Here is a 23218-nt window from a genome sequence, read left to right on the forward strand (position 1 = left end):
GATCCACACAGTCGCTCTGACAGACTGTAATACACTACAGGAAGCGTAGGGGGCGATACGACTTCTACTGTTTCATTTAAAAAGCTCTATAATGTTCATATGATCCACACAGTCGCTCTGACAGACTGTAATACACTACAGGAAGCGTAGGGGGCGATACGGCTTCTACTGTTTCATTTAAAAAGCTCTATAATGTTCATATGATCCACACAGTCGCTCTGACAGACTGTAATACACTACAGGAAGCGTAGGGGGCGATACGGCTTCTACTGTTTCATTTAAAAAGCTCTATAATGTTCATATGATCCACACAGTCGCTCTGACAGACTGTAATACACTACAGGAAGCGTAGGGGGCGATACGGCTTCTACTGTTTCATTTAAAAAGCTCTATAAATGTTCATATGATCCACACAGTCGCTCTGACAGACTGTAATACACTACAGGAAGCGTAGGGGGCGATACGGCTTCTACTGTTTCATTTAAAAAGCTCTATAATGTTCATATGATCCACACAGTCGCTCTGACAGACTGTAATACACTACAGGAAGCGTAGGGGGCGATACGGCTTCTACTGTTTCATTTAAAAAGCTCTATAATGTTCATATGATCCACACAGTCACTCTGACAGACTGTAATACACTACAGGAAGCGTAGGGGGCGATACGGCTTCTACTGTTTCATTTAAAAAGCTCTATAATGTTCATATGATCCACACAGTCGCTCTGACAGACTGTAATACACTACAGGAAGCGTAGGGGGCGATACGGCTTCTACTGTTTCATTTAAAAAGCTCTATAATGTTCATATGATCCACACAGTCGCTCTGACAGACTGTAATACACTACAGGAAGCGTAGGGGGCGATACGGCTTCTACTGTTTCATTTAAAAAGCTCTATAATGTTCATATGATCCACACAGTCGCTCTGACAGACTGTAATACACTACAGGAAGCGTAGGGGGCGATACGGCTTCTACTGTTTCATTTAAAAAGCTCTATAATGTTCATATGATCCACACAGTCGCTCTGACAGACTGTAATACACTACAGGAAGCGTAGGGGGCGATACGGCTTCTACTGTTTCATTTAAAAAGCTCTATAATGTTCATATGATCCACACAGTCGCTCTGACAGACTGTAATACACTACAGGAAGCGTAGGGGGCGATACGGCTTCTACTGAAATTCTGGAAACGCTATTTCATGTTTTTTTTGTTTAGCTTTTCACATTTAGGCAAAATAGACTTATTTATTTAAAATAATTGGAGGACACAGGCTCTCTGTTTACCCTGCCTGGAAAGTCCTAACTGAAATGCTTTAGTTTTGGAGCTGTTTAATTCACACAGTCTTTTTATAAACCGATGTTGGCTAACTGTGATCGCCTGCGTAGCTTATATTTGATAGCAGGCTAACACAAGATACCTACCAAGATAACTAGGCGTCAGATGGGCTGACTCCCCAGGGGGAACCACTGGGGTCAGCATAACGGAGCATGACATGATAAACCTCCTCCTCTCTCTCTGACCATTCAGAGGTAGTGGGAAGAGAGAGAGAATGAATGAGAGGTAAACATTCAGGAAATGTAATTCCAGCTATGTGTGCTATAGGTAAGCCTCAACTGCCTAACTAGCCTTAAAGAGACACACACTTGTCTTATTTGGACATGGCTGTTGGGACTAAGGCCAAGAATCATGTAAAACTATTTAAAATCAGTATTGATGGCACTGATATCCAGTCAGATTTAATGGGATTTTCTCCAGGTTCCTCTTTGCTCCTCTGGGAGAGACTGCAGGATCTCTGTGAAGGCTGCAGTGCTCAGAGCGGAACCTGCGTTTTCAGTCACATTGTTTTATTTGCCTAGTCTTTCTAATTTATGCTCTGTCATCTCTGCCTTCATGCTTTCAGTAAATAAGAGGGGCTTGAGTAATTAGAGTTGCTGTGCAAATGAGGAGATTCTGGGCAGTGCTGAGAAATGGGGGCGTACTTATGGCATGTTTCAGTGGAGAAGATACGCCAGTTTATTAATGACAGTGTGCAGTAGTGGAGTTTGATAGTGGATGCATTTATTTATCGATATAGTTTTTACAGTTTTCATTCAAATAGTTATGGCAGTGTTTACTGCAATAATCACAGTGCTCAGTGTCGTCGTTAAGATGTTATTTTGTGGTGGAATTAGGACAGTGTTTGGTGCGGCTTATGTTGTTTTTGGTGGTGGAATCATGGCCGTATTTGGTGGTGGAGTTACAGCAGTGTCTGGAAGTATATATGGAAGTATATATGGAAGTATATATGGAAGTGTTTGATGGAGTTATGGAAGTGTTTGATGGTGGATTTATGGAAGTGTTTGATGGAAGTGTTATTGCAGTGTTTGGTGGTGCAGTTATGGTAGTGTTTGGTATAGTTATGGCATTGTTTGGTGCAGCAATTTTTGATGGTGGAGTTGCAGTGCTTGATGGACATTAGTGTTTGATGGTGGAGTTGTGGCAGTGTTTGGTGGTGGAGTTATGGAAGTGTTTGGTGGTGGAGTTGTGGAAGTGTTTGGTGGTGGAGTTGTGGAAGTGTTTGGTGGTGGAGTTATGGAAGTGTTTGATGGTGGAGTTGTGGCAGTGTTTGATGGTGGAGTTGTGGCAGTGTTTGATGGTGGAGTTGTGGCAGTGTTTGGTGGTGTAGTTGTGGCAGTGTTGCAGTGTTTGGTGGTGGAGTTATGGGAGTGTTTGATGGTGGAGTTATGGAAGTGTTTGATGGTGGAGTTATGGAAGTGTTTGATGGTGGAGTTATGGAAGTGTTTGATGGAGTTATGGAAGTGTTTGATGGTGGAGTTATGGAAGTGTTTGATGGTAGAGTTATGGAAGTGTTTGATGGAGTTATGGAAGTGTTTGATGGTGGAGTTATGGAAGTGTTTGGTGGTGGAGTTATGGAAGTGTTTGATGGAGTTATGGAAGTGTTTGATGGTGGAGTTATGGAAGTGTTTGATGGTAGAGTTATGGAAGTGTTTGATGGAGTTATGGAAGTGTTTGATGGTGGAGTTATGGAAGTGTTTAATGGAGTTATGGAAGTGTTTGATGGTGGAGTTATGGAAGTGTTTGATGGTGGAGTTATGGAAGTGTTTGATGGAGTTATGGAAGTGTTTGATGGTGGATTTATGGAAGTGTTTGATGGAGTTATGGAAGTGTTTGATGGTGGAGTTATGGAAGTGTTTGATGGAGTTATGGAAGTGTTTGATGGTGGATTTATGGAAGTGTCTGATGGAGTTATGGAAGTGTTTGATGGAGTCATGGCAGTATTTGATGGTGGAGTTGTGGCAGTGTTTAGTGGAGTAGTGGAATTGTGGAGAAATACAGCTTTGTGAAATACCTCCCTTTTGAAGTTAATTAGACAAAGCGTCTCCCTTTTCCACCCACAAACGCAACTTTCACTTGGCAAAAGGATCTCTAAATGGACGCCACGATTGATTAATCCAAAAATAATAACTGGACCAAAAGTGACCATGTTGCTGAACAAGATTCTGAGCCTGCCAGGTTCTGGTGTGAGCAGAGAGCGATGGTGAGGAACACAACGGGCGGGATGAGAGTGCATGTGAACTCAGCTGTAATGCTTTATGAGTATTTATTTATACTGTGTCTAATTTATTCCTTCAGCTGGGGGGAGAGGGGACCCTGTTAGAGCCTGCATGTGATTTTAAAAGGCTGTCAGCGTCTGGTCGCCAATTTATCCTGCATGCTGAGTAAACACAGGAGCTGCAGCTCATTTGCTGGCGCAGAAAGACTGGCAGGAAAAGGCTCAGAGCAGTGAGAGAGTCAGAGAGATGATATTAATCAGACATAATGAAAGGACAGTCCAGGGCTTTAAAGCTCAAACCAGCAATTCTGCTTTTTCCTGACTGTCTTCTCATGACCGACTGGCGGAGACGTCTGTGTCTGTCGGTCATTAGTGTTTAGATGAGTCATTGTGCCAGTTATGCTAATATAGCTGCAATATGGCCAACTGTATTTCAGAAATGATGAGCCAGGAATGTGTCATTCACAAATGTGTCTGCTCTTTGAGACTGTTCTTTTTAGGTGAGCGCTGAGGTACAAGTGTGTGCAAAAGTTTTGGTACCCTGGGCCGAATTACATATTTGATTTTGTTCTGAGACTGTCCAAAATGTCTTGGTCTGCTGAAGCTTTAACATTCCTTCACTGGGACTAAGGGTTTATAGGCCAACCCCTGAAAAAACAGCCCCATATCATCATCCCTCCTCCACCAAACTTTACAGCTGGCACAGTGCGGTCAGGCAAGTAATGTCCTCCTGGCATTCACCAAACCCAGACTCATCTATCAGACTGACAGATAGAGAAGCTGATTTATCACTCCACAGAATATGTTTCCACTGCTCCAGTCCAGTGGCGGCAGGCTTTACAACCTCCCATCCTGGCCCCTTAGGCTTGTGTGCAGCTGTTCGGCCAAGGAAACCCATTTCGTGAAGCTCCAAATGTGCATTTATTTTGCTGATGTTGCTTCCAGAGGCAGTTCAGAACTCTTTAGTGATGATTCAGAGGATAGACGCTGTGCTTCAGCACCCGGGGAATTTGTGTGGTCTACGGCTTCATGGCTGAGCTGTTGTTGCTCCTAGATGCTTCCATTTCACAATGATGGCGCTTACAGTTGTCTGGGGCAGATCTAGCAGAACAGAAATTTCATAAAGTGACTTGTGGCAGAGGTGGCATCCTATGACGGAGCCAAGTTTAATGTCACTGAGCTCATCAGTACGACCCTCTACTGCTAGTGTTTGTCTATCGAGACTGCAAGGCTGTGTGCTCACTGTGATCCACCTTTTTGCAATGGGTGTGGCTGAAACAGCTGAACTCAATAATTAGGACGGGTGTCCCAAAACTTTTCTCCATGGAGTGTATAACTAAATGCACTTTCGTGGAAAAAAAATAATTTTCATAGCCTTATATTGGCTTATGGTATATTGACATCCTTTTCATGTAAGCCCAGATTGAGCTTCTTTAGTTATAGAATATATGGGGAAATGTTCTGTGTTTGCAATGTGGTCCCTACTGATGCCCAGTATACCCACCTACCCAGACCCCACTGCACCACTGATGCTCATTATCTATTAAATACCTCTAATTATTAAAGCAATTACACCAACACTACCGTACTCTAACCCCAACCCTCTCTTTCTGCAGCGTGATGCTGAGACCCCTGCAGGATGCTGGAGCTGAGCGTGTGTTCAGGCAGCTCTCGGACCCTCTCTGAGCGCGATGCCCGGATGGTGCCAGGCAGCGGCTCGGGCAACAGCAGCCCTGTGCCGGGCTTTCTGCTGCAGGACCCTGATGGCTGGTGCAAACACCGGGGGGCACTGCTGGACAGCTCGCTGCTGGATCCTCATGGTTCGCTGGGCGCTCCACTCATGCACACCTCCACCCCCAGCTTACACACGCTCTGCGTGCCCTGTGCCCCCACCTCATTGGACCTGGGGGAGGCGGAGCTGCCCGTTAGCCCGAACGTCATTAAACGCCGCAGAGGCGGACTCATCGAGCAGCGGGACATCATTAAAGCCCACCAGGCCCACAAAATCCACAGCACCCCACAGGCCCGACGCAAAGAGTGGGAGTGAGTACATGCGCGTGCACACACACACACACACACACACACACGCACACACGCACACACGCACACACACACACACACACGCACACACGTTGTTTTTCATATTTGTGCACAAAAATGTATATCACAATATAATCACTTCTTTATGTCCGCTGCCTCGAAAGAAAGTGGACTACTTCAGATGAAGAGCACCAAAGGTGATCGATGGTCTGCTGCGATTTCTTTTTATTTGGAATGTGACAAACCTCCCTAACTCAGACTCGCAGCTAAATGGGTTAACTTGGTTTGTGTTGACTCTAGGTTGCATTATCTGCACTTATTTGTGCCACACTGGTATTCAGTTAAAGCGACTGTTCATTAGTTTACACCCCCCCCCCCAAATCGAGGGTAGAACTTTTACAGTTGGGTTTAAAAAGATATAGTGTTTTTTAGCCTCCTAACCCCATATTATAATTGTTTTTATGATATGGGCCCTTTCATATGTTTTGTTGTGGTATTGTGGGAGATAACTCTGGGATATGAGTTTCAGCTTGAGATTATGATACTTTTTTATCTAATTTTAGCATAACATCAATTAAAAAAAAACAGTACAATTAGAACAATATGTAGAATTTAAATTGGTCTATTTAATAGTTTTTAAAAACTTTTTAATGCAGTGCTGCCTGAGGGCCCAAAGATCACAGCCAGCCAATACTGTTTTTTTTTGCCCTCGTCCTTTACATACAGAGATTTCTCCAGATTCTCTGAGTCTTTTAATGATATTGTGTTCTTTTTTAGCATTACACAATTTAACAGCCCCATCCCAACTTTTTTGGAATGTGTTGCTGGCATCAAATTCAAAATGGCCAAATATTTATCATAAACAATTAAATTTCTCAGTTGCCTCTGTGCTATTTTAAATTAAATACACAATTTAAATGATTTGAATTTTGATCATTACATTTTGCTTTTATTTAGATTTTGCACAGCGTCCCAACTTTTTTGGACATTTTGCGGTTGTATGTATCCTATCTAATGGTGTGTTTACACAAATCAGGTTTGGTTTGATGAAAGCAGATGTGTTCAGAAAGTTTGCTAGATGTATCATCTAATCTGCCCCGTTTTCTTCTTTTTTATCCTCTTTATTTATTTATTTTACATCTTTTGGTTTGATGTCAGGTATATCCATGTGAGCATGAAGCAAACTAGAATGCAGCGATATATCACTTTCTGCTTCGGTCTGATCTGAGAGAACCAAACTACAACTAGGAACGCACCCTGAAACAGTACAGGTTCTAATAGCGTCAGAACCAGTACCAGAACCCGTAGTGGTTTATCAGACAAACACTAGATTAGACGCAGTGAACACAGTGATGTTAATCCTTCAGAGTTAATGTGTTTTTCTTTTATTAATGTTCATCAGGAACTCAGTGCGTCTCCACTCCATTATTAATAGTGGAGAAGTCAGCGTGTGTTCTGCGGTAGTCGCTGTGTGTGTGTGTGTGTGTGTGTGTGTGTGTGTGTGTGTGTGTGTGTGTGTGTGTGTGTGCCCTTTTTCAACTTTGTTCTTTTTTCAGCTGTACACTATTTTAGTTACGTCATTTAACTATAGAATTTATACCCTTTTATTTACATTTTGTTTACTTTGAAGGACTTTGAGCTGCATTTTTCCAGACTCAACACACACACACACACACACACACACACACACACACACACACATACACACGTCTGCCCTCTCTCATACTGGCTGCAAAACTCTGCTGCAGCTTCGGGGGTGTTTAAAGGGGCAGAAAACAGCTGGAGCTTCCGCCACCAGTCTGTGTGTGTGTGTGTGTGTGTGTGTGCATAGGTGTGTGTGTGTGTATATATGTGTGTGTGTCTATGTGTGTATATGTGCACGTGTCTATATATGTATGTGTGTGTGTGTGTGTGTGTGTGTGTGTGTGTGTGTGTGTGTGTGTCTATGTGTGTATATGTGCATGTGTCTATATATGTGTGTTTGTGTGTGTAACAGTGTCCGTTGTCTGTTTGTGGCAAAGTAAGAAGTAAAAACGTTTAAATGGCTTGAGCGTCTCCTACAGCTGTCAGAGTCGTTGCTTAGCAACAGCGTTTTAGCAGCGTGATACAGTGTTTGTGACAAAACCAAAATAACAGCATGGTTACAACGACTTCCAACCAATCAGCATGCGTGACTGGAAATGTATAACTAAACCCCTTTAAATGGCCAGGACCAAAGTTTTATTACACACTACTATGGCTTAATAATAGCTCAGCCAGTTTGCACTGTAGTTTCCCTGTAGTTACTGAATAATTAGCCTTAGTAAGTAATAGGCCTTTTTTAAAGGTTTGGTTTATGTCTAGTTATATTTACATTTCCCCTTTTACTATATGATTTTTTTCCCCTTAAGCTTTAGTGCACAATTTCAATTAAATATAAAATGTGCTATAACTTTTGCATTTTGTTTTTCTTCCCTAAACAAACTAAACAGTAACTGTGCATTAAAACGTGCAGAAGTGTGTCTCTTTAGAGGACGTGTTCACTTATTCACACTTATTTTGAATCAACAACATCATGGAATTTGGACTAGGGCGCACAAACTTTTGTATGCAACTGACTCTCCTCACTGTTGCATATTTATGCCCGGCACTTCAGGCAGAACCCAGGCTTGTGTGTCTTAGATGTGTGAGTAGAGGTGGATGCAGCAGGTGGTTTGATGTCTGAAGGGCTGCTGTACTGGAAAGCAGCTGGAAACCAACCGAGACCAGTACAGTACATGTTTACACAGTCCTCCTCTGAATATAAACAGCTGCAGTGCTGGAGACAATTTCATGTTTATTCAAATGACAGTTAATTCATTTTTAAAAGTAATAGGCTGTTAAATTAAAACTCTAATAGCCTTTCTGTGGCAAAATGGTTTTAATGTGCAATTTCTGCACAATTAATTGGTTAAGATGTAAACCGAGCGGTTCAGAGCGGTTTGGTGTGAAACTCTCTGTTCTAGAGAAACTTACCGAGTCAGAACCGTTCACAGTGGTGGTGATAGGAACCAGACGTCCACCTCTAAAAGCTCCTCACAGAAAGTTCCTACATGAAACGTCTGAGACAGCTTTTCAGATTTTCTCCTGTTTTCCATCATCATTCTATATAAAGCTCAGAAGACTCGTGTAGGTTCTCTGGTGGTTCTGGATGGTAAATAAAATGTCTATATTTGTGTTGTAGTCATGGCGACGCCTGGTTCCCATCACCACCACTGTAAAGACATCTCACACCAAACCGCTCTGAATCTCACTGATTACGTCTCAAACACTGAATTAAGCAGGAATTTAAAAAATTAGGTGGAGTTCCCCTTCAACATTAACATGGTAACATGCATCATTCTTTAGAAAAAAATGAAGCAATGCGTAAAAATTTAGCTGTAATTCAATTATGATTCTTAAATTATGATTCATTGGTTCATTCATCATCTTACCTGCTTAACTTCCTGGGTTGCTGGGGATGCTGGAGCCTATCTTAGCGACCACAGGGGGGAAGGCAGGAAACATCCTGGACAGGTCACTAGTCCATGACAGGCATCATAAAGTCTCAAGTTGCACCGTGATTCGGTGCGATTCATTAGGAAACGATTCAAAACGTCACGAAATATCAAACTTCTAATACCTAAAATCCTTTTCCTGGATGTTTCTTTTATATCTAAGCGTAATTGCATCACCTCTTTTAAATGTTTTCTGACCATTTCACACTAAAAACACTTTTTCAGATTTTCTCCTGTTTTCCATCATCATTCTATATAAAGCTCAGAAGACTCGTGTAGGTTCTCTGGTGGTTCTGGATGGTAAATAAAGTGTCTATATCTGTGTTGTAGTCATGGCGACGCCTGGTTCCCATCACCACCACTCTAAAGACGTCTGAACCATTTCACACCAAACCCTCTGATTCTCTCTGTTTACACTTCACACACTGACCTATGCAGGAATTTAGAAAATAAGGTGGAGTTTCCCTTCAACATTAACATGGTAACAAGGAGTTATTCATCCGATTGTGACTGAAGGGTCAGTGGTTGTGTTTGTGAAACTGATCTGCTCTCTGATTGGCTCCTTCAGGCCTAATTACAGTGTTTACGGATGATAATGACCGTAATCACTGCGTTCAGTTCAGTGTCTGACGCTGCACAGAGCTCTCCACACCTGAGCCGGTTCTGCAGCTGGGTGAAGACCCCCAGAGGAAATCTGCACAGGAACTGACCTTTAATCCTCCGACTGAATTTATCTCAATTAAACGTTCAGCCTGTAACTGATGTGGATGTTCCTGCAAAGATGGGCTGTTTCTGTTCAGAATATGAGGGCTGGACTTCATACAAAGGAAATTAAAGTGAGTTATTTAGATAAAATCAACTGCTCTTTGACAAAATAGTGCATATGAGTTTGTTGAGGTGTTCACTACCAAGGTAGCAATCCCAAATTTGACGAATTTGACGAAGATTCAATATGATTCTTCAGGAAGTTATTTGAAGTATCTTAAAACTTCAGATTTCACTGCGATTCTGTGCATCAAGAAATGGACTCGATTATGATTCTTCGATTCAGCGCATCATAAAATCTCAAATCTCGCTATGATTCAAAATGATTCTTTTGGGAACTGCTCCACGCAACATATTCTTAAAGTCAACCCCGATTCAATTATGATTGTTAAGGAAATGATTCAGCAGTGCATCATAAAACTCAAACTTCACTGTGTTTTGATCATGAATCCAATGTGATCATAATGATTCAGTACATCCTGAAATGTTACATCTCATTGTGATGGAGTTAGAAATCTTTTAGAAAATCATTCAGTGCATCTTAAAGACTTGAGAATTTCTCCACAGTTTGAGCTGATTTTTTAGGACACAGTTATGTACATCATAAACTCTAAAATTAACGAAATGATTCATAAAATCAGCTCCAAAATCAGCGCAGTTGAATCACCATCTTCACATTTGATGTGTATTTTTACTCCTCTAGTGGTTTCGTCACAATGTGTTACGTTTTCCATTCAGTCAGAAAGGCATGGCTCTATAAACAGACTGAAAGCTGGTTAGATGAGTGTGTTGCGTGACGGACAGCTGTGTGTGTGTGTGTGTGTGTGTGTGTGTGTGTGGGTGGGAGTTTTCTCTTTTTTGTATAATGGCAGTTTGAATAGAGCAGGAGTTAAATAAATAAATGCGATTGTCGTAGAGGCTCATCTGCCCTGTACAGCTCATTACCAGCACACGCATTACTCACTGTGTAACAGCTGGACTGATGCTGTGTGGAGTAACACTGTTAACACTGACATTTCCACACAGTATCAGCCCAACTTCACTCACATGTACGAGGAATCTGTCTTGGTGTCATTGGTATTTGCATAAATGGACAATACAGACCACAGATATTAAACTAATGAATATAATACACAGTTACAAAGGATATCACTAAATGTACTGACACTCACATCACAGCACACTTTATAGCCATAACTTTGTTTAAATAATGGAATTTTTCATTGAGCATGTTAACCAAACAGTAACAGCAGGGAACATGTGAATCGCTGCTGTCGGAACAAAACCTCGTATCTCCTAAACGTAACTTTACAGGAGAAGGAAAAAACCTACTTTACTTTTAATGTAAGTCAGTGGAACCAGATGTTTTTCCAAGTCATCTTGGCCCGTTTCTTTAAGTCCATCTTTCATGAAATTTACCTTCTATGTAAAAAGGGCAAGAGGCATTTTCAAATTACGCCAAAAGCGGAAAAACGACAAAAATGGAGATACGAGGTTTTGTTCCCACAGCAGTGAAATGGAGTCTGGTCAGTTTAGGTGAGAGTCTCTTCTTCAGCACGGAGATATTTATCCACCACTTTCATATTAGCATGATTAGAATATTCGCCAGATTGTTGGCTGAGTTTATGGAGCTTGTTGCATTTGCGTTGCTCAGGTTCACAATCGGAGTCACGCAGTCAGTAAATACAGGTCACATCTGCCAATTACATAGTTATATCACATAGTCTATATAGAGGAAATTTCCTTTACGTAGATTATGTGTTATAGCTGTATGTAATTACCACTATATATATATATATATATATATATATATATATATATATACACACACACACACACACACACACACACACACACACACACACCAATCACGCATAACACTCTGACCACCTCCTTGTCTCTGCGCTCATTATCCGTCTTATCAGCTCCACTTACTGTATAGCTGCACTCTGTAGTTCTACAGTTACAGACTGTAGTCCATCTGTTTCTCTGATACTCTGTTACCCTGTTCTTCAGTGATCAGGACCCCCATGGACCCTCACAGAGCAGGTACTATTTGGGTGGTGGGTCATTCTCAGCACTGCAGTGACACTGACGTGGTGGTGGTGTGTTAGTGTGTGTTGCACAGGTGCGAGTAGATCAGACAACAGTGTCTATTAATTGTTTATTTTATGTTTATTTATATATATATGTTTTTTTATCACACTGCTGTCTCATCCACTCGCTAAAAGTAAATCATTTAAAAAATGCTTTTAAACTGTTTTTACCACTTACCATATTACTTTTCGCAAATAAATGAATAAATAAATAAGCAAGCGAGTCTTACTATTCATTTTTTTGTGATTGATCTGCATAAGTGTGACGAATGTGTGCAGATGCTGGACTGCAGCCTCGGTCACTCTTTCTTTGGAGATTTCACTCCGTTTCCATCCTCTCTTGGCTTAAAGTGGTCCAGGTCATCTCCATCGCCATGGAAACCTTGCTGCTGATTGCTTCCGAATTGCAGGGAGAGAAACTGTTGAAAGCGTTTGACCAGATCAGTGGACCTCTGTCTGCGTCCGTCTGCTTTTATTCTGGCTAATTAAACCGAAGCACGCACGCGCATGCTCAAACACACACACACACACACACACACACACACACACACACACACACACACACCATTCTGCACAACTGCTTTCAGTTTCTTTGTTAAACAGTGTACAGTACTGACAGAATGAGCAAAGAAAAAAGCAACACACTGTATCTCAGAGACTCTAATCTTGACTCGGACCTCAGAGACTTCAGGCTCAACTCAATCCGATCCCAATCAGACCCAGACTTGCACCTCAGAGTCTCAAGAATCAAATCAGACTCTGACTCATACCTCAGAGTCTCGACTCAAATCAGACCCAGACTTGCACCTCAGAGTCTCAAGAATCAAATCAGACTCTGACTCATACCTCAGAGTCTCGACTCAAATCAGACCCAGACTTGCACCTCAGAGTCTCAAGAATCAAATCAGACTCTGACTCATACCTCAGAGTCTCGACTCAAATCAGACCCAGACTTGCACCTCAGAGTCTCAAGAATCAAATCAGACTCTGACTCATACCTCAGAGTCTCGACTCAAATCAGACCCAGACTTGCACCTCAGAGTCTCAAGAATCAAATCAGACTCTGACTCATACCTCAGAGTCTCGACTCAAATCAGACCCAGACTTGCACCTCAGAGTCTCAAGAATCAAATCAGACTCTGACTCATACCTCAGAGTCTCGACTCAAATCAGACCCAGACTTGCACCTCAGAGTCTCAAGAATCAAATCAGACTCTGACTCATACCTCAGAGTCTCGACTCAAATCAGACCCAGACTTGCACCTCAGAGTCTCAAGAATCAAATCAGACTCTGACTCATACCTCAGAGTCTCGACTCAAATCAGACCCAGACTTGCACCTCAGAGTCTCAAGAATCAAATCAGACTCTGACTCATACCTCAGAGTCTCGACTCAAATCAGACCCAGACTTGCACCTCAGAGCCTCAAGAATCAAATCAGACTCTGACTCATACCTCAGAGTCTCGACTCAAATCAGACCCAGACTTGCACCTCAGAGTCTCAAGAATCAAATCAGACTCTGACTTATACCTCAGAGTCTCGACTCAAATCAGACCCAGACTTGCACCTCCGAGTCTCAAGAATCAAATCAGACTCTGACTCATACCTCAGAGTCTCGACTCAAATCAGACCCAGACTTGCACCTCAGAGTCTCAAGAATCAAATCAGACTCTGACTCATACCTCAGAGTCTCGACTCAAATCAGACCCAGACTTGCACCTCAGAGACTCAAGAATCAAATCAGACTCTGACTCATACCTCAGAGTCTCGACTCAAATCAGACCCAGACTTGCACCTCAGAGACTCAAGAATCAAATCAGACTCTGACTCATACCTCAGAGTCTCGACTCAAATCAGACCCAGACTTGCACCTCAGAGTCTCAAGAATCAAATCAGACTCTGACTCATACCTCAGAGTCTCGACTCAAATCAGACCCAGACTTGCACCTCAGAGTCTCAAGAATCAAATCAGACTCTGACTCATACCTCAGAGTCTCGACTCAAATCAGACCCAGACTTGCACCTCCGAGTCTCAAGAATCAAATCAGACTCTGACTCATACCTCAGAGTCTCGACTCAAATCAGACCCAGACTTGCACCTCAGAGTCTCAAGAATCAAATCAGACTCTGACTCATACCTCAGAGTCTCGACTCAAATCAGACCCAGACTTGCACCTCAGAGACTCAAGAATCAAATCAGACTCTGACTCATACCTCAGAGTCTCGACTCAAATCAGACCCAGACTTGCACCTCAGAGACTCAAGACTTAAATCAGACTCTGAACCATTTCACACCAAACCACTCTGAATCACCCCGTTTACATCTTGAACACTGAATTCTGAAAAATGAGTGAAGTTCCCCTTTAAAGCTGAAGGAAGTAGCATAACGGAGTCAGCAGTATAAAACTCACAGAGTAGCTCCAAAATACAGGCTGATTCAAAAAGACTCACCCGATTTCAAAGTGATTGATTTCTCTTGTAAATCGTTCCAGATCAGTGCAGTGAACTGTAAACGGTTTAAATGAGCATAAAGTTTATTATGTAGTTCTACAAGCTCTCAGTCTGAACCTCCTCCAGCTGGACGGACGACATCAACACCACAGTCAAACTCCTCCCAGACTGGACTGAGCGTGTCGGGCGTTGCTGCTCTCACGGCTCTTTCAGTGGGATTTTGGAGATCATCCAGTGCTGTGGAACCAGCGCCGAACGCTCTGAGCTGCTGGAGCTTCACTGCCCACCAACATCCCACTGCTCAGTTCTGACGGATTCACTCTTATTGACGTGGAGAACGCAGTACGCTCTGCTCAGGGGTCTCATCTCCTCTCAGACTGAAGGGGGAGCCGTCTTCCACTGACAGTCAGAAACTCTGTGACCTCCTCTTACAACTGGATTGTGATTGGTTCCTCGGCGCCTCACGGTCGGAAAAACATTACGTGAAATTGAGCTGCTTTCAGCCCAACACAACTTAGCAAAACACTTATTTAAATGAAAACGGGGGCATGTCGAACCTTCTTGCCGTCTTTCTAGTTCATTCTATAAAAAATACTTTACAATGAAACACTTATGAAAAACATGTCTTTAATAGTTTTGAACACCGAGCTGCATCCGCCGCTATTTGTAGAGACTTTATTTCAGCCTTGATGCAAACTCCATTTATTAGTCCAGACACATTTTTAATTTACTGCCAGCTTTCTAGTAATTAGTAGATCATTTTAGAGACATTTTGTGTGTTTATCTTTGATCAAATTGATTGCATCACTTAAAAATCTCATTAAAAAACTTGAAATAACCATGAAACTTGAAAGGCTGTGTAATTTTTAGGGGCTGTGGTGATTTTTTGGAATTTACTGGAATTTATTAGCATTTCATAAAAGTCCCCCTGTTGCTCCTGTATTGTTTTTATGAATTTAAATTAAAGCCACTTTCCCCTGTTTATTTATGATTAACGGTACATATATTTGATGCGAGGTTATCACTTTTTGCAGCCAGAAAAGCCTATTTTCTTAAGGAAATCTGTGGGATGGTGAATCTACAGTAGTTCAGCACTCATTGAGGGGGCATGAAGAGGAGCACAGACTATTTTTGCAGCCATAAATCCCAAACCCAGCACGTCTGACCGGCCGAGTGTGCTTGGAGCCTCTCCTGAGGGCTCTGACTGTGTTCTCAGTTGTCTCAGTGTTCAGGATGGTGAGGAATTAATCAGTTTGGTCCCACACCTCCTTTCATACATGTGAAGGCATGCATTACAGCAGTTTATAAACTGATGAAATGAATAATTAATAAAAATGAAATGGCTAAAATTACCAGCCTGAGTCCCCCGTCATGCCTGCAGTGCTGGTTATAATTTACAGGTCCAGTAAACAGAGGGAGATGTCCTGTCTTTTCCCTGATGTCCACATTAGGATGTGCTTTGTTTGATATTAAAACTTGAGACAGCAGGCTAAAGATGTCAGTAACACAGAGGGAGATTCAGCAAGACAAAGTGCACTTTTAAAAACGTGTTCTATTATTTTTAAATAGATGAGGGAAATCTTTTGGTCACTGTGGGCTGGACTGGTGGGCTTTAGTGTAAAGACTCGAACTCTGACTCGAATCTCACCAAATCAAGACTCAACTCAGACTCGCACCTCAGAGACTTGACTCAAACTTACACCCCAGAGACTCAAGACTCAAATCAGTCTTGAGTCTTGTATCTCAGAGGCTCAAATCTTGACTTAGACATGTACCTCAGAGACTTGAGACTCAAATCAAGCCTCAAAGATTCAACTCAGATGCGCAGACTTGCACTTAAGAGTCTCAAAACTCAAATCATCCTCAGTCTTGCACATCAGAGTCTCAACAAATTGAACTCAGACTTGCGCCTCAGTCTCAAGATACAAATCAGGCTCAGACTTGCACCTCAGAGTCTCAAGACTCAAACTTGCATCTCTCAGAACTCAGACTTGCAAATCAGAAACTCATGACTAGACTTGGACTCACTTGAACCCAGGATTTGCCTAAAGTGATGCGTGAATGTCTTGGTACGCACACACATGGGCAGACAACCATGCAGAATAATACACACACAGAAACTCACTATCACACCGACATAAGAGCACACTCACATAAAGTAGACTGGAGCAGGTGTGTTGGCTCGAGTGTGTGCTGTGGACGCAGCTGCTGTCTGAATCTTTCAGCGTCACTGCGGAATGTGGAGCGTGTCCAGATGGGTAAAACAATCTAGACTTAGTCCTTTACGTCTTAAAGTGATCGTTTAAAAATCAGATGTACATCATTTTCACCCAGTCGATCAGTCAAAATTCTGTCCATACTTTAGTCCAGGGGTTCTCAACCTTTTCCTCCCCAAAGCCCGCCTGCTTGTAACTATAAAGCATTGCAGTCCATAGAAAACCTAAAACAAACTTTTTAAAGCACTTTTTCTACTTAACTGCTCACACTGAAAACACTGTGAATTAGGGCCTGAAAAGATCAGATTGTCCATTTCAGTTCAGTCACAGAAATCAAAATTTCAATTCAGTTCAGAACCATCAGCCAACTGTGATCGCACACTGTGGAATTAGACCTCTGCATTTAACCCATCCGTGCAGTGAAACACCCACATGCATACTAGTGAACACACACACTAGGGGGCAGTGAGCGCACTTGCTTAGAGCAGTGGGCAGCCCTATCCACAGCAGTTGGAGGTTAGGTGCCTTGCTCAAGGGCACTTCAGTCATGGACTGTCAGCTGAGGGGATCGAACCAGCGACCTTCCAGTGAGAGGGATGGTTCCCTAACCTCCAGCCCACGACTGCCCATTTACAGTCAAAAAACATTTTTGCATAGATGTAAAAAGAGGGAAAAGATAAAAAGAGGTAGATGTAGATCTGGGCTGTGATTAGGAGCTGCAGTCTATTGCGTTTTCACTGAAAATACTTCTGCGGCTTTTCCACATGAGTCACTGTTTGGACTGGATTCTCTTTATTTTTGAGGGATTTGAAATAAACCTCACTAAAGTCACTGGGCTTCTGGATCAATCAACAATGATACCAAACCTTGATCTCTGCTTCTTTATCGTTAGTTTATCCATTTGAGTTTAACTTCTCAGGTCACTGATGCTCAGCCAAAAATCAAATGCGGACCTTCGCTATTATTTTAAGGCTCATCTGTAATTCTTATCAGCTGCAGCTTGAGCTGCAGGGACAATATGAGAAAAATGAGAGTCTGTGAAGAGTCAGATATTAAAAAAACAGGCAGGTTATACTGAAAGTACAGCCCTGACCTTCTGCTACAAGAAAGTAAGTCAGGCTCTAATAATGAATTTCCCTCGTTTGGTCATAAATAGCATTCCCACCAGCAGTGAACTGAACAGGGTTTGGTTGGAAGTGGACCGAGACCTGCACCTGGTGCAGCTGTTTGGTGCAGACTCTAATACGGGTGGAGTGTTCACACATGTCAAAATGGTGCGAACTGAAGAAAAAAAGCTTTATAGGTCCCAACTGAACCAGGTAGGAGAAAGCGCCCTGAGGAACCTCTTCATCTCTGGCTAAACTGATGACGTTTAATTAGCCTGCAACTGGGCTGTTTTCATTTGTACATTTCTAGTAATATTTATATTGCTTATAATCTTTTTTCAACTTAGGTTTTTATGACTTAAAGTGCCATTACCAGCCCATTTATTGTTTAAATATTAAACAATTCATAGGAGTTACTGAATCATTTAAAGTAGTGGCTGTAAAATTCATAGTACATACCAAATAATTCATAGCAGATACTTAAGCAATCGATGATAACATGATGATCTATGGTATTTAATATGTTTTAATGTTCAGTTCCTTCCTCCAAATTATAGCTCCTTAACGAGCTGCTCGTCAGAGTAACGAGCTCCGCCCACTCGCTGCTCAGCCGGCAGTTCGTTCTCCAGCTGCTTACACTAAATTCCCAAACCGTCGTCACCACTGAGCAGCTTTTCAGTCGCCAGCTGTGACAGAAGAACAGCTGAACAACCTGGAATCAGCCAGAAATGAACCCAACACCATTCGCCAGACGTGTCTGATCTTCAGAGTCGGACCAAATCAGACTGAACCATAAAACTGACCCAATATCAGGTTCAGCTCAGTTTGGTCAGTTTGTCCAGATCAGTATTAATGTTGTTTTGTTCCAGCCGGTCTGTGAAGCTTCTTACAGCCCGTTTAGTTTGGCGAATGGTGTTGGGTTCATTTCTGGCTGATTCCAGGTTGTTCAGCTGATCTTCTGTCACAGCTGCCGACTGAAAAGCTGCTCAGTGTTGACGACAGTTTGGGAATTTAGTGTCGTCTCGTCTTCAGAGTCGGACCAAATCGGCTGTCGGTCTGTGATCTTTTGTGTGCATTTTCTGTTTGTGGCAAAGTAAGAAGTAAAAACGTTCAAATGGCTTGAGCGCCTCCTACAGCTGTCAGAGTCGTTGCTTAGCAACGGCGTCTCAGTGGAGTGATAATGTTTGTAAAAACCTGTGATGCTATGGTGAAATAACAGAACCCTTCTCAACCAATCAGCTTGCGTGGCCGGAACTAACTGTTATGCGAGGAGTAAGTCGTGAGATTAATAATTAAACAATAAGCCTACAGTACAAGGGTTAAAGATTGAAGGCGCAGTCAGTAAACAGTTTATGGTTTAGTGCATTAAGGCCATTTTTAGGACATTTTAGTGCATTAAGGAGATTTTGAATTGGCTGATAAATGTTTTAATGTGCTGTCCAGTAGTTGAGGTTATATAACTGACCCTCATGCCTGTCTCTGACCTTACAAAGTGAAATATTTCTGACCGTAGACAATAATATCTCCAATATCTCCACATCACTAAAGTCCAATAAAAGGTCACAGCTCAGAGATCACGCTGAACTGCAGCTGACCTTGGGTGCAGGGTGGAGTGGGATGTTTCTGCCGTTGGACCTTTTTAGCGGCGGTAGCGGCTTTAGCACAGTTGTGTGAAGGCATTTCTGCTATTGTTCTCATCAGCCAGTAAGCGCACAGTCTGCAGTCAGGCAACAGAGTTTAAATGTCAGAGCTGTTTGTCGAAGCTGAATAATTGATGTTGACATGTTGAAAAGGCCTATTCATCAGGCTGATAAGAAAAGTGTTTGTGTGCTCCTGCGTTAAAGCGCTGCGGGGTTCGCAGGAAATAAAGACCAGCTCGGCTGAATTTAGCAAAATAATGTCTTAACTGTTGATGCATTTATAAATTTATCATAAAGTATTGAACAATTGAGTGACTGTTTCAGTGTGTTAGGCTTCGCCCACGTCTGTCTGGATAGTGTTAAATACACAAGCAGCGTGTTTTAAAATGTCTTACTCTATCCCAACATGATAGTTTGATCTGCATGTGCCCTGTATGTGTCACTTTAGTGTTCATTTCAGGACCTTCTTATTATTTTTTTTTATTACAATTAATGTTTATTTTTATGATTAGTGTTTAATGTTTTTTTTAGTGTCTATTTAAATTCACACCTTTCCCATTTACCATCTGTTTAATGTTATTTTTACAGCATGTACATATTGTAGTATTGACAATAAAGCTGACTTGACTTGATTGTTGTCTAAGGAGTTCATCAAACTTCAAATAATAAGTTAATAATAACGATAATGATACTGAATAATAATAATAATAATGGAATGTGAAACACATCTGTTAAAGTTAGAAGCTTGGTGAACCAAAAATTTGAGGTTAACCAGTTTGTTTACTTTCTAAAGTACAAGTTTCTAAAGTACTTATATAAAATACTTATATAAGACTATAAGTTCCCCGGCCCCCTTCCCCGCACGGATAAACCCGATGATTGAAAGAGAATTCGAAGAGAACTCGGTGAAGGTGAAGGACACGTCTTCTGAGCATTATGATGTTGATTTTGAGATAATTTGGGAGCTAAACCTCGAGTCTGACCTTCTTTTTGAGTGATGTTAGTACACAAAGATGTACAATGTGGTGTGAAAAAGTCCTGACTCGATGCCTCTGACTTTTAAATGATCATTTCAGGCTTTACAGCAGCGCACACCTCACACAGTAATGACACTTCATTCAGTTTTAACAAAAAAATCTAAAAAAAAATCTGTTGTGTAAGTGCTTTCCATGGTGCTAGACCTCCAGGACCAGTATTGGACACCCCAGCTGTAGGTCCTGTAAAAGCTGTAGAGCTATACAAGTTGTAGGAGATATAGAAGCTATAGAGCAGGTGGAGAATCTGTAGAAACTGTAGGAACTATAGAGGCCCTAAGAGCTGGAGGAGCTGTAGAAGCTTGAGGAGCTGGAAGATCTGTAGAAGCCATAGGAGCTGGAAATGTTCTAGGAGTAGGAAGTTCTGTAGAAGCTTTAGGGAGATGGAACAGCTTTGGAAGCTATAGGAGCTATATAGTTTCTACAAGCTGGAGGGGCAATAGAAGCTCTAGGAACTGTAGAAGCTATATGAGCTGAAGAGGCTGTAGAAGCTATTGAAGATTGAACATTGAAGTTGTTGCTGTGTTCCACAGTTTGCTTCAGTAGCACTTCTAGACTGCTGAACAATAGCAGGCATGGAAAGTAGGCGTAAAAGAGGCTACCAAGTGGTCTAGCTGTTTAAGTGGGGAATCTCAACAATTTTACAAAATGTCTGTATAATTAAACTGTTGAGATGTGAACAGTCATTCACTGTAGTCTGATGGGACACTTAGAGTTGTTCACAGTGGTGCTGATAGGAACCAGGCGTCCATGCCTGAGTCATTTTTTTCTGATAGTTTTGAGAGAATTGTGAATTGTAATGACGCAGAGCAGATTTGGCCATTTAAAAGTACACTTATTGACTTTGGCTGATGCTAGCTGGTTTGAAACTCAGCAGCCAAACAAATACAGTCCCTCCCACAGCATGATTGAAAGGCCCAGACGTGGCTATAGAGCGACTGGGGACATGAATGTATGTGTATAAAAACAAACACTGTTATTGATAGCAGTATTATTCACTGGTTTTGCTGGAAAAGATGAATCACTGGGACATTGCATTTGTTGGGTTACTCATCACAGTCACTTGTGAAAAGTGCTTTTGTGTGGAGGCTCAAGGGTTTTAAAGGTCTGTGTGTGTGTAAGAGTGAGCGTTCTGTTCATACTGCACGTTGTATAAGCAACACACAACTACTGCAAGGCCACACAGAGACAGTACTGGCACTGTAATAAAGCCCTGTAGAGGCTTTTCAGCAGAGCAGAATAAATTTGGTATCAAAGCTGAAAATCTGTGCTTTTATCCCAGAATATTCCTGAGAACATAAACAGATGTTTATGGTTTATTAGTGCGGTTTCATCAGGCAGTTGTAACACAGTTCCACTGCAGCAGCTTCAGGCCATGTTCATATTTTGATATCCATAATAGACGCCAAGACATGGTAATACACAAAAATATGGTCCTACCAACTTTTGAAATAATGTACTGTGGCTTTAGTCAGTCCCGGTGATATATGTGTATAAAATAGATGTAAAGTCAAAATCTAAAGATCAACAGGAACAGTTCGCATCCAGAGCTGAACAATCAAACAATGATCATAACAGCTCACAATCAGAGACGTACAGTGCAACTGTAATGATCTAGAACAGCTCACATCCAAAGCTGTGCAGTTCAACTCTAAAGGTCTAGAAGAACATCTCACATTCAGAGATGTACAGTCCAACTATAATGATCTAGAAGAACAGTTCACATCCAGAGCTGCACGGTCCAAATATGAAGATCTAAGAAAAGGGTTGATCCAGAGTCGCAAATTCTAACTAATTCTAAAGATCTAGAAAAGCTCACATCCTGAGATGTACAATCCAGCTGATCTATAAGAACAGCTCACTCTTGAAGCTACACAATGCAGGTTCAAAGATATAGAACAGCTCACATCCAGAGCTTTACAACCCGACTCTAAAGATTTAGAAGAACAGCTCACTCTTGGAGCTGAAAAGTGCGTGTTTAAAGATCTAGAACAGCTCACTTCCCAAGTGTTCCCAAGTGTCCACAGGTGTATAAAACCAAGCACCTAGTCCTGCAGACTGCTTCTACAGACAGGGGGGAAAGAATGGGTTGCTCTCTGGGTTGAGGATCTAGAACAACTCGATTTCCAAGCTTTATGACCCAACTTTAAAAATCTAGAAGAACAGCTCACTCTTGGGGCTGAAAAGTGCAGGTTTAAAGATCCAGAATAGCTCACTTCCTAAGCTTTATGATCCAGCTCTAAAGATTGTGAATAGATTACTTCTAGAGCTATACAATCCAACTCTAAATATCTAAAAGAACAGCTTAGACTCAGAACTATACAGCCCAACTCTTCAATGCAAGTCTAAAGATTTCAAATAGATCACATCCAGAGCTGTTGAGTCCAACTCTGAAGATATGGAACAGCTTACATTTAGAACCATACAGTCCAACTTTAAATATCTAGAACTGGTCACATCCAGAGCTCTAACTCTAAAGATTTGCATCCGGAGCTCACAAACAGGCCTATAATAAACCAGCAATGCATATTAATGCATTTTTGATGGCTACAGAATGTCTTGTGAGCTTTGCCTCATGCTCATAAGGTCTCAGTTCTTCTGCTGCTGAGAATGAAGGCCATTTCATTTAGTTGTTGGTGAAGTATCTCTCTTTTTATGACATTATGTCCTAAAGCAAGCAAGATTTTAAACTAGAATCATATTGCATTGCAAAGCCTCCAGGAAGCCTATAGGCGTATAGTATATATACCATAAACATCAAATCTGTGCCTCAAGTCAAACAGCAACAAGCTAATAG

The 23218-nt window shown here is 41.8% G+C and overlaps 1 protein-coding gene across 5 annotated transcripts in view; it reads left to right on the top strand.

Annotated features, from left to right (window-relative positions):
* The window catches only part of LOC108411859 (voltage-dependent R-type calcium channel subunit alpha-1E), a 296188-nt gene that overhangs the window by 53453 nt on the left and 219517 nt on the right, over nt 1-23218 (top strand). For all 5 annotated transcript variants that reach the window (XM_037535798.1, XM_037535799.1, XM_037535797.1 and 2 more), the window contains exon 2: nt 5175-5601. In XM_037535798.1, the coding sequence (XP_037391695.1) occupies nt 5198-5601 (404 nt within the window). In that variant the 5' untranslated portion in view covers nt 5175-5197. The remainder of the gene's footprint in view (nt 1-5174; nt 5602-23218) is intronic.

This window comes from Pygocentrus nattereri, chromosome 28 (genome assembly GCF_015220715.1).
Source record: "Pygocentrus nattereri isolate fPygNat1 chromosome 28, fPygNat1.pri, whole genome shotgun sequence".
Taxonomy (NCBI): domain Eukaryota; kingdom Metazoa; phylum Chordata; class Actinopteri; order Characiformes; family Serrasalmidae; genus Pygocentrus; species Pygocentrus nattereri.